At 37.9% G+C, this 14779-nt stretch overlaps 2 protein-coding genes and 1 long non-coding RNA gene across 5 annotated transcripts in view; 1 reads left to right on the top strand and 2 right to left on the bottom strand.

Annotated features, from left to right (window-relative positions):
* LOC103137370 (uncharacterized) overlaps positions 1-3359 on the bottom strand; it is a 3761-nt gene extending 402 nt beyond the window's left edge. Inside the window, exons 1-6 of one of the 2 annotated variants that reach the window (XM_007551094.2) lie at positions 3249-3359; positions 2810-2984; positions 1938-2094; positions 956-1128; positions 545-773; positions 1-422 (exon numbers count right to left, since the gene is read on the bottom strand). The exon at positions 1-422 is cut by the window's left edge and continues 402 nt beyond it. In XM_007551094.2, the coding sequence (XP_007551156.1) occupies positions 220-422; positions 545-773; positions 956-1128; positions 1938-2094; positions 2810-2968 (921 nt within the window). In that variant the 5' untranslated portion in view covers positions 2969-2984; positions 3249-3359 and the 3' untranslated portion in view covers positions 1-219. Of the gene's footprint in view, positions 423-544; positions 774-955; positions 1129-1937; positions 2985-3248 lie in introns of those variants that run through there. The other variant, XM_007551088.2, reaches the window with a different exon arrangement.
* Positions 3360-3657: 298 nt separating this feature from the next.
* Positions 3658-10203, top strand: rrp9 (ribosomal RNA processing 9, U3 small nucleolar RNA binding protein). Of its 2 annotated transcripts, none has more exons than XM_007551073.2 (15): positions 3658-3912; positions 4011-4105; positions 4733-4845; positions 4934-5001; positions 5387-5428; positions 5530-5656; positions 5744-5868; positions 5988-6080; positions 6192-6292; positions 6388-6522; positions 8308-8370; positions 8493-8650; positions 9468-9547; positions 9698-9771; positions 10062-10203. In XM_007551073.2, exons 1-15 carry the CDS (start codon positions 3829-3831, stop codon positions 10162-10164), a joined length of 1461 nt encoding a protein of 486 aa, XP_007551135.1. In that variant the 5' UTR covers positions 3658-3828; the 3' UTR covers positions 10165-10203. The 2 variants fall into 2 exon arrangements, with proteins under 2 accessions (XP_007551135.1, XP_007551143.1); XM_007551081.2 differs by having other exon boundaries at positions 3663-3912; positions 8493-8638.
* Positions 10204-12981: 2778 nt separating this feature from the next.
* Positions 12982-14261, bottom strand: LOC107836164 (uncharacterized). The gene is made up of 2 exons (XR_001662022.1): positions 13714-14261; positions 12982-13478 (listed from the first exon to the last, which is right to left on the bottom strand). It is a non-coding gene; the product is annotated as an uncharacterized LOC107836164 (long non-coding RNA).
* Positions 14262-14779: the final 518 nt, after the last annotated feature.

Raw genomic sequence — 14779 nt, 5'->3', positions numbered from 1 at the left:
GTGTGTGTGTGTGTGTGTGTGTGTGTGTGTATGTGTGTGACCTTTCATAGTGTTACCAGCTTTTCAGACACTAAATAATCAACTAAGAGTTGTCAACATAAAAAGTGTTCTATAAAGTTTTGAAAAAATAAGCAGCTTAATGTGGGAGAAAATTTAACTTGGTTAAAAAAAAAAGGCAACGATGAGATTAGCCAGTAATACAGTGGCAGATCAGCACCACTAGAAAACAGAGTCATTTGCCATTGCATCATTTCTAGACAGAATCGAAGCATCTTGGCAGAAAGTTTGATCAACAGACGCTCTGTTTTCAGTTTTAACCAAGCCCAACCTCTTCTTCAGCAGCTTGTCCTCGTTGTTCAGCTTTGTGCGGATGGCATATTTAATCTGGGTAGTGTCGACGCCAAACTTTTCTGCGACATGATCTGAAAAGGTAAAAAAAAAAGAAAAAAAAAAGAAACATTGCAAAATACTAACGATATTAAAGTAGATATTGTTACGTTACAAAGAGTGATGTTTGAGTTTTGGCTGGTGCTCTTTGTCTCACCCATTAAGCTTTTTAAGATCTCAGGTGGGAGAGGAGGCTTGTGGCTATCTTCTCCTGTGAAGTTATTCTTCCGGCCCTGCAGACAGTGAGTGGCCAAAGTGTCTCGGTCGAAAATGATCATCAGCAGAGCGCCGACATACTTCTTAAAGTCAGAAATGTCTGCAACACGCTCATAAAGATCTTTTGGCACTCGTATGTTCTCAGCAAGATACACAAAGTTAAGGTCATCCTGAAAAAAATAAAATAAAATGATCACATAAAAATCACACTCTTCATTAGTATGGTGAAGGATATAAATATCCCAATACAAGCACAATCAGGTTTGTCCAGTGTGATATCCAAACAAAAACTGAGCCAAATACCTTTAACAGATGTGTTGGCAAAAGACTTACAGATCATTCTGGCACTGACCTCTGGGATATTATGAACTCCTCCCACGTGAACTCCAGAATCGCTCAGGAAGGTCACGCCTTCATCAGTGTTTTGTGGTTCAACCCCGGCCTCGCTTCCGTGAAGAACGTGATCCAGAGTTGCTCGAAGTTCATTTGCTGTGTGCCTCATCTGTATCATGAGCGTGTTCATCTCTGCAAATTATGTTAAATCAACATAAATACACCTGTAAGACACATTTTATATAACTTGATAACTTTGCCACAGAGTAGTGGTTGAAAAGCAAGACCCAACACAAGATAAGTATTCGCTGCACACAAAAAATATAAGCTGCAAGACAAGTTCCAGCAAATCGGCTGGAGTCGTCCTGACATTCTCACGCAGGACTAGAGGATGCAGTGAGGCTGTGGGATTATTGTTTCCTGCATGCACATTACTCAAACCAGCTTCTTTACAATTACTGAAGTCTTCATGAAGTCAACATTTAAGAAAGCTTCTAGGAATAACCATGATGCCTTCACTCATATATAAAATAAGACATGATCGTCATTACAAAATGCAATGTAATTAAACTAATATTATACACTACCTCTAGTTTTCTTCATAATTGGTAATAACCCGCAGTTCAATCTAGAATAAGACTACATCAGCTTCTGTAAAAGCCGCATGGAATCCATTTAAGATCTGAACAGTCTGGACACCAGAACTTTGTGTAATTAAAGACATAAAATGTATTTACATTTTTGCTGCCATTTAACTTTTTGGAAAACATTTTGAGTATTATTTCTTGATATTGTTATACTTGTCAGATTTAAAATTGATTTATTTTTAGTCACAGATGGATTTTTTTTAAATCATTTGACCAAACAAATCTGCAAAAATATGACATGGACATGACATCAACAATAACCACACATCTGCTTGATGTCACATCCATGATGTGCTCATGGCAGGACGTGCTACTAGATTAATGATTGATTACTTGGTGTATCTTTCCACCAACCTTTGAGTTCCTTCAGCTCTCTCTCAGCCAAGATCCTGCATCTGCGCTCGTATTTGAGCTGCGCCTGCAGCTGCTCTATTTTCATGAGGAGGCTGACGGTGTCCGTCCTGATGCCTTGGCTTGCAAAATGTTCTTCATCAGAGTCAAAAGTTTCAGGCTGCCAAAGGAGAAGAAAAGAGACGGTAAATAGTTTCCAAAGAACGTGCAAAACCAGCTCTGCTTCAGAGTAAGCATGGGCTAGTTTCTGAGACATAAAAATGTGGCTGTTTGAGAATATTTCCAGCTCTGGAAAGCGACATCTTGGCATGACAATTAAAGGAATGCCATCCATCACTCTCATTAAAATAATTCTGTTTAAAACCTAGAAGCTACTAGTGACATGTGGTTTGCGATTAAACCGATATTTTGTCGATTTCAACCCTGATTTGGCACCCATACTGCTCCTTCCATTTCTCTCATCGGTAAAGAAGCCATTTTCTATCAATGCAACTATAAACGCTATATAGCATATCTATTTTTACTACTTTGATTATTATTATTATCCCAAATGAACCCTAAATATCTTAGAAACCTTCTGTAGTTGAATATTATTTCCTGGTGACACATAATCACGTTTTCTTACAACAGACTATGAATAGTTTATGACAAATTACTTTAATTCATCGATTTCCAAAGAGATACGAAACGCCCTGTGGCAAATCTGTTTTGAACCAGATTTCTTTAAAACTTCAAGCTACGAAAACGATAGCAACCCGGTCAAGATTTTAGTCGTGCTTCAGATCGAAACAATGTCTTTGACACAACAATGTCTTAAAATAGCAACTGTTGCTTTTCGGTGAATGGAAAGGTTAAACTGAGTTCATTGTGATCACTTCGTTGGTGGGAAGAGGGGAGTGGCTGGACTCTTCTGCCATCCTGTATCTGTCCTCCACAGACCCAGTGAACTCCTGGACATCCAAAGGGCTGCCGATCTTTATCATCTTCACTTGCGGCTGTCCTGGACTTGATCCAGAGCTTCTCTTTGGAGGCATTTGAGAGGAAGTAAATCTGGACATATAGAAACACATTCCAAGTTTTGATTTTCTCCGCAAACAGGGGGTCAGACAAACTTTTCACATTAATTTAGCGACCATTCCTTGTTTTCATATTAAATTATTTAATGCCAGACAAGATGGAGAGGTTTTTTTGTTAAGATCGCTCCCACTGCCCCTTGCCTCCTTCTCAGCCCCTCCCACTAAAGCAGCTGGACGCACAAACTATCCATCAGCTGTTGTTAAACTAAGCTTTAATGTTAGTGCATAAGAGTCTCACCTGACCGATTAGATAGCCTTCAGGGAGAGAGCCTAAAAAACACAGTCACTGAAGACAAAGGCAGCGGAATACATGGAAATACTGCGTAGTAGAGGAAGTAGTAGTACTACTCCAGTATTACAGTATAAAGGTCCTGATGTAGTTGCTTAATTTTTTTAACACTCGCGTAAAAGATTTTCACTCGCATATGCATGAAATATTAAGTGTATGTTTATATTTCAAACTACGTGGAAATTATGTGCTTTGAACTGATATGTTTTAAAATCCGTATTTTTTTACAAATACCTGTGGAACATTGCTGAGGAGAGGTAGTTCCCGAGGGAAGCATTTTTAATCTGTACAACTTCCTGTTCCACCCTCTTTCAAGGATTCGACCAATGAAAAATCACTCTTCCGAGAAAAGGCGGGGCATTTTAAAACTGGCAAGGTTCCGAGCCAATCAGCATTTGTTCTTCTGACCAGGCATGGACTACCACATTGGTTGCGATCTACACATGTGGCTTCAATGTTCCTGCTAAGAGAAACTTGAGCAGCGATAGAGCTAAAGTTTTTTCTAGAACGTATTTTGTCACATATCACAATGTCGTCGTCTTTTTTCATTAAGACAAAAGGGAAACCTAAAACGACCAAAAAAGGCAAAGAAACAGCAGCGGTAAAGCGGAAGGTAAGTTGAGTAAACTGTTAGCAATCAAGCTAAGTCATGTTAGCAACTGTTCGTGTTTATGCGCTCAATAAATGTGTTGATTGTATCTTTTGCTGCAGGCTGATGGAGATTCAGGAGGACAGAGCAAAATACGAGCAAAGAAATCCAGCAGCAAATACAATGAAGAGATTTCCAGTGACTCTGAGGTGGAGAGGTAGGAGAGAGGATGTTACTTTTTAAGTTGAACTCTTGATTCTGCTGGTGAAATTTCAGTTCTTGAGGAACAACAGGTGAGCTGATCAGAGTTGATGGAGAGAATGGATGGAGCTGAACACAGAACAAGTCTGGGGGAAAAAAAAATATTAGAGCCTGTAAAAGACTGAAGTCTGGAGCAAAAGTTCACCTTCCAGCAGGAGAACCATTCGAAAAACACAGCCAGAGCTACAGTGACACGGCATAAACCACCACAACATTCCTGTGTTAGGATGCCCTAGTCAAAGTCCAGACCTAAATTGTGGCATGAAAATCTCCATCTAATCAACAGGAAGACAAATCGGAACAAAGTTTGTCTCCAGATGTGAAAAACTCATAAAAATATTCCACAGAAGACTGAAATTACAGTGAAAGTTTGTTCTCTTTCCACTTCACCGTTGCGCTCTAATTTGTATCGATCTAATACACAACATTTCTAAAACTACACTGATTTTTGTGGTTGCAACTTAAAAAAAATGCAAGATAAAAATAATCAAATTCTGCTCTTCTAACAAGGGTAAATTACTGCCTAAGAACAAGCGATTCCCTGTGATTCAGTATGTGTGTTTATCTTGTTTTTTCTCTGTAGTCCCACCGTGTCGAAGAAAAGGCAGGCCAAAGAGGAGATTGAGTTTGAGGAAACTCCACAGGAGAAGAAGCTCAGATTAGCTAAACTTTACCTTGAACAACTAAAAGAAGAAGGTAGGCTTGTGTACATTATTGTATATGAGTAAACTGTAGCTTTGCAATGTTTAAGATAAGATTTTAACAAATTAATTGTTCTTCATAGAGGAAAAGAAAGCTGAAGATGAGTCATTTGAGACAGATCTGATAGCTGGACGGCTTCAAGAAGAAGTGGTAAGAAGTGTCTTCTGGTTGATTAGGCATTTCTGAAGACCCACAGAGAGACTAACAAACACATTTTTACCAAAAATACACGTCTGGTCTGATGAGACTTCTAGTTTGTACACCTGGTTTATTGTTATAATGTTTTATTTTCTATCTGTTGTGCCATTTGGCGGTCAGGTGAACATACAGTAGATACAGTCACTAGAAGTGCTTTGCACTATTCTAACAAGTACATTTAACCCATTGTTTAGTAGAGTAATTGTACAGGCCAAAAATATGGACTTTTGACATGAAAACATGTACAAACTCTGTAAAGTCTCATAACATCTGAGTAGTATATATGTTCTTGCTGAACTTCTCTCTGTTCTACTTACCATTTCTCATTTTATTTCAGCTTGAGCAGAAAGGGAAGCTACAGCGTCTTATAGCCAAAGACGTAAGTGTGGAAATGTTTTTCCATTCAATACCTCTACATATCTAAGGTCCTTAAATAATATATTAATTTTTTTTCTTTTTCTTTTTTCTTTTTTTTTTTAGCTGTTGCCACCAGATGCTTCAGAGATCAGGGTGCTAAGAGGTCACAAATTACCGATTACGTGTCTGGTTATAACTCCTGATGACAGATGTATCTTCTCAGCTGCCAAAGACTGCTCCATAATTAAATGTTAGCATTTGGCTATATATTTTAACTGCAGTGAGGAAAAACTGGGCTGTAAATCTGTTAATAAATCTTGCTCAATGATATTTTCAGGGGATGTTGAAAATGGGAAGAAGCTCCATACAATACATGGTGGAAGAAAAGGTACAGAAGACCGCCATGTTGGACACACGGCCCACATCCTGTGTATGGCCATATCGTCAGATGGAAAATACCTGGTGAGAAAAAGTGTTTGTTTTCTGTTGATTCCTGATTTTGTTATGGAAACGTCTGTATCACACCTCTGTTGTAAAACTGCCACATCAAATGTAACAGTGACATCTTCACACCTCTTCAGGCCACAGGAGACATGAACAATCTGATAATGATTTGGGAGGGAGAAACGTGTAAACATCTGTATAAATTTACAGGACACAAAGGCCCGGTGTCGGTACGTTCTCCTCCTTTTACCCAAAGCGCTATAAAGCTTTTCCCCTTATAAAATGTGTTGCAGGTTTAATTTGGTGTTGCAGAGATGAATATCTTTCTGTTTGGTTCTCAGGGTCTTTCATTCAGGAAGGGAACTCATGATCTGTACAGCGCCTCTCACGACCGCTCAGTCAAAGTGTGGAACGTAGACGAGAACGCATACGTGGAAACTTTGTAAGTCGCTCTGCAGAAAAGTAATCCTTTACAGCGCTTTTCTTTGTCTGTGTGTGTGTGTCTTATGTTTGAGTCTAATGCCGTTGCGTTTGCAGGTTCGGCCATCAGGATTTGATCACCGGACTGGACAGTCTGAGCCGTGAGCGCTGCGTCACTGCAGGTGGGCGAGATGGCACCGTCAGAGTGTGGAAGATAGCAGAGGAGTCGCAGCTGGTGTTCCACGGACATGAGTGGGTTTCTGTAGATCTCTGACCTCAACTTGTTTTTTGTCAATCTGTAATGAGCTAACTGGTTGAAATTCATTGCTTACCCTAGTGCAGTGTAAGTTTCAGATATATTGCGTGAGCTTAAAACTATAGTTTTTTTTTTTTTTGTTTGTTTTTTGTTTTTTGACAGTGCAAATAATAGGAAACCTTTCCTGTCTCACCTCTCCTACGCTTCAAATAGAGCATAGTTTTTATTTGTAAAGCTGGAGAAGTACAGACTGTGGCCTTGGCTGCACTACTTTACATATCGGTTTCCTCTTGAATTCTCCACATAGAGAAACATGAAAAAATCCCATCAAGTGTTGAAATAACTATTGTGAACCAGTAGGTGGCAGTCACACCAAAAGTAACAATTAGAGACACATCGATCAGAAGTTTGTGGCCGAGGTATTATAAATGTTTTTTTAAGACGATTGTGATTTGTCCTATAGGATTTAAGACCAATATTAAATATATTTTTTAACTATTTAATGAAATTAGGAGCCGAGGCGACATCACAACGCATCTGTGAGAGCAAACAAACTTAACATAATTCTGGAGTTCACATTTAATTTTCTACATTTAAGCATCTTATATAAATTAGGTTTGCATTGCTGGAGCAGAAGCCTGGTGAATTCTCTAGAGAACGTAGATCTTTAGCTTCAGTCTTAGACTTTGAAATAGCTCCTGAGTTTTTAAAATCCAACATGTTCAGTAACAGACAGGCTAAAACACAGCTCCACTCTTTTCAGTTTTCCTATGCTACTGCATACAGATGTGTGCGGCTAGTTGTGTTGTGACAGGAAAAGTGAGACAGATAAACCATCTTTGTGAATTTATTGTTGTGCAAAAACTCAGCAGAGTGTGACATCCTGTTCCTCAGCCTGATAGCAGAAATAGCCCACAACAGAAGGAGAAAGTGAAATGTTTTTCAATTTGAAACAGTAACATTTAGTTACTGTCAAAACAGCTGCAACTGGAAAAACCGCTTCAGAGCTAAAATTACCTGAATCATATCTTAAATATGTATTTACCACATGCTGGTAAGTAATGTGTGTAATGTGAGTAAGATTTGACAAATCCAGTTAGGTTCATATTTTACCATAAACTGAGGTAAATATAATTTTGGAAAGCGTTAAAAAAAAATCTCTTCCTTCGCAAAAATGTATTTGAACATTTGTGGCAATAAAAATCAGACAGAAAAGGCACAGCTGTATTTCATTCATTAATATACAAGTATATATTTTAAATAAGCTTCTGCCTTCTATTTGTCAAGTCAGGTTTATTTGTATACCACATTTCAGCAACAAGGAAATTCAAAATGCCTTGCACCATAAAAACTTCATACAGTCATCAATTATGAAACAAGCGATAAACATTTCATTACTGTTTGACCAGAACACACATCAGCAGCAATTTAGAAATGTGCTCACATCGTTTCAACTGCGGCCTGGATGAAGGAGCTGCCAACACGGCAAAAACAAAATGCATCTGTTGCTTTAAGCAAAAGTTACATCAAATAAAAGACGCTGACAAAACGATTCAAAATAGATTGAAACATAAGATGAGAAAATAATTAAATGATTTTTACTGTTGGGTAACAGCTTCTCACTAAGGTGTGACACTTTTTTTTTTTTTACTGAATAATGCAATTCAGCAATACAAAAAAAATATTTTATACCCATGTACATAAATGCTGATTTTATTTGTTTGTTTCTATAAAGGGACACACTGTAGTGGTGTTATTGTCTTCCTCTGTTTGTCCTTTAGAGGTTCGATTGATTGTGTCCAGCTCATAAATGAGGAGCACATGATAACAGGAGCAGATGACGGGTAAGAGATTTTATTTTCACATTCATGGTCACTCATTTGTCCACCCACCCTTTATGTTAGTGGTTTACCAGGATCATTTATGTCTCGTTTGTGCCCTCTTTTCATTTTCTCAACAACCTCAGCTCAGTGTCTCTTTGGGGCGTCAACAAGAAGAAGCCTCTCGGCACGGTGAAGCAGGCTCACGGCTGCCATGGCGATGCGGGGCTGGAGCAGCCTCATTGGGTGTCCTCGGTGGCAGCGCTTCACAATTCGGATACTGTAGCCTCAGGTGCCTCTGGCTGTGAGAGTCCTCTTCACGAGCTTTTTAATAACTCAACAATTTGCTGCCCGCCAGGCATTAGACCACGTACACGTGGAAATTTAATAGTAATTTTACTAATACCCCAAATTTAGGTAAAGGGTGTTGCGCACAAGAAGAGCATCATTAATAAGCATCAAGGAGACTTACCCATCCAGACCTCAAACATTTAACTTGTGTGCTTCAAAGTGTGAAAGGAGGGTGAGACCAAACTAAAACGTCTCTCGAGTCCTTCAAAAAGAAGACAGCTATAGACTTTTAAAGAAGTCTTGAGCTGTACAGAAAGCTGTCTGCAAATGAAAGACATTCAAAAAAAACTGTCAACATGCCCAGGTTGGAGCAAATTCACCTCAATAGCAGAAGCAGACTACAAAATGTTAGAAGTCTTCAAAAACCCAACATTTTATCAAATACCTAAGGCAGCTTCTCACTGCTGTTATCCACGGAAGGGCATGTCTGTACAACGAGATGTTTGACTTTAATGGGAGGCGTGCGACGAGGAAACTTTTGCCCTCAGAGAAAAACACGAAAAGCTGATTCAAGTTTTCCAGAGATCACGCAGAGATTTTTGTTGTATTTACCTGAAGTTAAATCACTTTTCTTCTACTGGGATAAATAAAACCTAGACATCCATATGTGATTTCTGGGTCACATATGGATGTATGTGACCACATACATTTCTGAAGGAACTGATTATATTAGGGTGTTCAAATTAAGTAATGCGTTTGGTTCTGCTGTGGTTTCCTAGATTAAAACTGGGTGTGTGTGCTTTATACGCTAACCATCGTTTCCTCTGCAGGTTCTCACAACTCCCAGGTGAATGTGTGGAAATGTGGCCAGAACTACCGTGGACTGGAGCTTCTGTTTAGCGTGCCAGTGGTAAGATCGGTTAACTTGCTCCTATTTTGAAGTTATTATTTTAAAAATAGTTTTATCATAAATGTAAACATGGTATGCTAAGCTCGGAATTATAAATCACTTTTGGGTTCAATTAGTCTTGCTGAATGTGTTTTCTGTCCTCCTTTTTAGTCTGGTTTCATCAACAGTCTGAAGTTTTCGAGCTCTGGGCAGTTCTTGGTGGCCGGAGTCGGACAGGAGCACAGGTACCAAACTAATGTTCATGTTGCCATGGAAAAAATCTATGACTACAACTCAGAAAGCCTACTTGGTTTGTGCATATTCTCTAGATGGCACTGTTGAACCACTCCTGTAACAGAAATGCACCAAACTTCTTTAAACGACAACAAATAAAGATTTTATAGTAGAAAATAAGAGGAGAAACATTTTAAACCTTATTAGTCTGACTCTGAAACACTGAATGTTTCAGCTCTTCAACAGTTTTGTGAAAAATAATATCTTATAACTTGTATGTGGACTTTTGTTTTGTGCACAGATTGGGACGATGGTGGAGATTGAAAGAAGCCAAAAATGGGATTTATATAATTCCTCTAAAGAGAAAACCATCAAATCCAGAAGAAGCAAAACAGACAGAATAAAGACCTTTGTATTGTAAATTAAATGTTTAAAACCTACAGTAAACCCCTTTGTTTTCTTTACTTTTAAGCAGCTTGAAAAACCTGAAGGGTATTTATTTAGCCACTAACTACGTTTTTCAGCATTTGCTGTTTTACGGAAGTGCAGCTCATCTTCTGTGAAAGAATCGCAGCCTTGTGGGTGAGTTCAACTGCGGCGGGATGGATGAAAGGTGTGAAGAGGCTGCGTTGTAGGAGTCTTTGCATTTCCTTCCATGGTAGCTGCCTCTGTACAGGTCATTCGGAGAACGAAACATTAACGCGGTCTCAACTTCCCAGATTATTTGTTGATGGGGAGCATTTTAAGTTCTTATTGCAATTCTATCAACTTCACACTGATGGACAAAGAAGTTAAACATCTGACATTGAAAGTCACACATTCCTTAATTTGTGTTTAGTAAAAATGTTTTCAGGTTCTTGCAGATTTGTTACCTGGCGAGTATTTACTGCAGACTTGGAGCTGGCGTTTTAGGTGGCGTTTATGTAAATGTCGATCTCCGTTGTGCAGAAGAGTTTCTGCTCTTAGACATGATGCTGATGGTGCTGTTTGTGCCAGATAAGCCCCCTAAAGATGAGCAGCCTTTTGATTCTTGTATTTAAAAATCCCTGAATTTCTCCACTTAATGACAATAAAGAGTATCTCAAAGTTGTGGTGATGAACAAGCAGGAAGTCTGACAAGTGCTGTTTCCTCTTCATACGTTTAAAGTTAAGGGTTTCAAAAAGTCTTTAGCTGAACTACTGGGTGTGTTCAAAATATTAGCAAAGCATCCCTGACTTGATTAATCATCGTTTTTAAATGAAGGAGGAAGTCAGCTGGTTGTACATGCAGGTTATAATAAATTCCTCATCAAAAATCTGTTAAAGCAAAAGTTCATCTCAAAGGCTTCAAATTGGTAGACAATTTGTGAGATGTCATAACTAGGAGGACCTGGAAGAAAACTGCATTTTAAAAAGATCAAAGAATATCCAAAATACCAGTCTATGGTCAACTCCAGGGTCATCAAAGAAAATCTACAGTTACCTTTGACCCCAAGGCAACTGTAGGAAGTAAGTTTTGGGTAATGTAACAATGGGAAGATGCTTATTTGAAACCAAAATATTGGCCAAGAGTGCCCGCGAAGTCATAGTGTTAGAAAAATATGTTAGAATTTGCTAAAGAAAAAAATATTCACAATATTGAAGGGTATATGAGGATGAGATTCTTCTGAATCAGAATACATCCACCACTGTGAAGCATGGTGGCTTGGGCATCATGGAATGGGGGTGTTTCTCATATTATTTGATTTTATACCAGGAATGAAGAGCCAGTTTGAAGACCCACACAAACTTGAAGAAATATCGCTTCATGCTGGGGGAAAAAAAATGGCATTGAAACAATCCTAAAACACACCAAGTTTATCCTTATGCAGTGGCCAGCCTCTTCACCAGACCTTCAGCCAAGTAATTTCTGAGACAAAGAAATGCAGAGGAAGGACTGGAGTATCTCTTTATGTGCCAGAAACAAGTTAACTCTATAACAACATGCAGAGAAGTTTAAAAAAAGAAGTGGTTTAAGAGTTATTAATTTTGCAAATTCACAGAAACTATATCCTCAAGTCGTCTTTAATAACGTTTTGAAGATGTGAGGAAAAATCCAGAACCTGACATTTCAGTCTTATATATATATATATATATATATTTTTTATTTTTATTTATTTATTTTTTTTGTCTCTTTCAGAGTGATGACACATTTGGTTTATGTTTTCATTTGGAACATAATGCAAAATTATCCCAATGCATTTGTGTTCATTGAAATAAAGGCTGTTATGAAACGTTTTAGCTTTTCTGTAATTATTTTTGAACAGCAGTAACTATAAGGCCTAATGCAGGGCTGCGGAATATCATCATTCAGCCCTCCGTGTGACCTCGTAAAAGACTGGCAAAAATGACTCATTTAACAGCAAAGATTTCATATTACTTCACCTTCAACTAGCTGTTGGAGATGAGTATATTAGCCTAAATACTGAAATTTCTAAAGCTGTTGAAACCTGGCATCAGTAAATACAATAAGGCTTTGTACTTTGCAATATAAGTACCTAGGCTACCTTATATGCAAGAGATGAAAATCACATGTATGCAAAGCTACATTTAGCTTAAGTATATAAGATCACTGAGTAATTATATTCTACTGTAATTTATAATTTATGTTTGTCTTAATTTAAATTTTATCCAACAAGTCTTAAATTTAACTCAATGTGACTTGTATAAACACTGTAGATACACCTGAAAGATTGTTAATTACTAGTTACTAATTAAGTTACTAATTAAGCTGGAAACACATTACAACTCATGAATAAGCAGTTAAAATTAAATTTATTTAGGGTAAATTTATTGTAGCTGTGCTACTGCTGCCTGTTGAATATAAATAGTTCCAACTAGTTTGAAGCACTATTAAATGTAATTATATATTAAAGTTTTAGCTAAATACACAAAAATACATCTTTTTTATTAACAATATTGCAGCATTTATTACACCCATTTATTTGTTCTTATGAAAAAAGGTAAGAAAAACATCCCAACAAAATGAGGAAAAAAAAACTACGTGTCAAAGCTGGCTTCGAGTAAAACTGAGTTTTTAATTTAAAAAACATCTTATTTACATTAATTACAAGAAAACACACACTTTTAATCTAGTCTACAGTAACACATGTCCTTTATAGTGTCTACTTTTCATCATTCACTATGGTTAGTTACATTTTTTTTTTTCAACAGAAGGGCTAAAATCACTTCAAAGCATCTCTTTTTTTTTGACAATGTCTAAAACATTTGGATATATTCACAACACTGTTAGGACTAGATAAGAACAGCATTTTGTATTACACTATTGCTTCACAACCACCCATGTCACAATAAGACTCTTTAAAGACAAGGCACGGTGCAGGTAATCACATCTATCTGTAAACCAAAGGCGATCACAGCGTTTAAAATCTATACAAAAAAAAGGCTTCGTTACATACGGCTCGGAAGCTTGAACATCTTTTAGCGTTCACAGTTAAAGTTGCTCTCGTCGCTGCCAGTCGTTCTACCCTGACCGTTATCTCTCTGCAACACGCGAGGTGTCAAGGGAAGGGAGAGGGCTCCCGTCGTAGTTAGGGGCCACGTTTTGATGGAAGGACGGCTGATGCTGGGGATGGTTGGTTTCTTGTGCTTTCAGAGGAACCTTTTCACAAAGAGGACGTTGTGGAGTCCACCACCTCGCGGCCGTTGCAGACTGCTGGCACGTAGTTGGAAACTGATTCTGAGAGAGCAGAAGGAGTGACGTTAGCCAGGCTGCATGTTTGGTTTTCTTCTCTATGTAACTGATGAGAAGCGAGAACCAGAGACAAAAGCTGTGAGCAACAGGATGGAAATGGGCATGAGGTATTATTTGAAAGATGTTAGGCTATAGGATGATTTTTTTTTTTTTTTAATAGAGAGAATATTATGGCCAAAGTATAAATTGTAAAGCACTGATAACTGGTTTATATATCCACCTTCATTTAATGCAGCTAAAATCCAACTTGGCCAGGTAAACCTGTAAAACAATAGATCCACGTGAAAATGAAAAGCAAAGCTGCTCTGTTAACAAACACTTTCTAATGTGACCCCTTGGATTTGACAAGGTTTGGTATACATGAAGCTATTTTACTAAAGACAAATTAATATTTTCAGTTCCGATAGTTTCACTTACAAACTGGCAAACTGTAAAAAGGACTTCAGTTAGCATTTGTTCAATTGCTTTCTTCTTCCCAATCTTGTGTGGATCTTTGCAGCTCCTCCAGAGTCACCATGGGCATTTCCACTGATTCTCTGTTTAATACTATCCTTACTTAGCCTGTCAGTTTAGTTTACTCACGGAAAAGTTGTATTTATAGTGAGATTAGTTTACAAACTACACACCATGCTACTTCTGTAAACAGTTGGTAACACTGGATTCAATTTAGGCATGTTGGTCTAAAATGGGCTGAATAGAAATGCACACAGCACCTTTCAGAAGTTTTTTTGGGGTTTTTTGTAAAATAATGGAAAATTCATTTTCTTTCCACTTCACTAATAAAAAAAACACACTGAAATGTGTTGTTACAACACGACAAAATGTGAAAAAAAAAAAATAAATCAAAGGGTTTGCTATGCCTTTGGCAAGTATTTGCTATGTTTCCTTCCCAACCTAAACAGCACCGCCAGTACAAACTTATAGTAAGAAATTTCATTTTCTTGAATTACAATCACATGTTTGTTTGTTTGTTTGTTTGTTTGTTTGTTTTTTATCACCTCAAATAACTTGTACTGTCCTGCACCATAATCTATTCTGATTATTCTGGTTGTAAAAGTAACTTTAATGACCATAAAGTTGTTTTTAACGTTACAGACCATAAACACAGAAAGCTGGCCTGAGCTGGATGAACAGAGCACACATGCCACCCAGGAACCCGTAAAGCTGACTAATTAAAACACTATATCTCTCTTTTGTAATCTGCTGGGTAATTTCTCGGCTCGCTGACTGGCTGGGATCCCTGCCTCTTTTTTTTTTTTCTTTTTAAATCTCTGCTTGTTGCCTGG

This window comes from Poecilia formosa, unplaced genomic scaffold (genome assembly GCF_000485575.1).
Source record: "Poecilia formosa unplaced genomic scaffold, Poecilia_formosa-5.1.2 Scaffold2, whole genome shotgun sequence".
Taxonomy (NCBI): domain Eukaryota; kingdom Metazoa; phylum Chordata; class Actinopteri; order Cyprinodontiformes; family Poeciliidae; genus Poecilia; species Poecilia formosa.
This window is presented reverse-complemented; position numbering and strand designations above follow the sequence as displayed.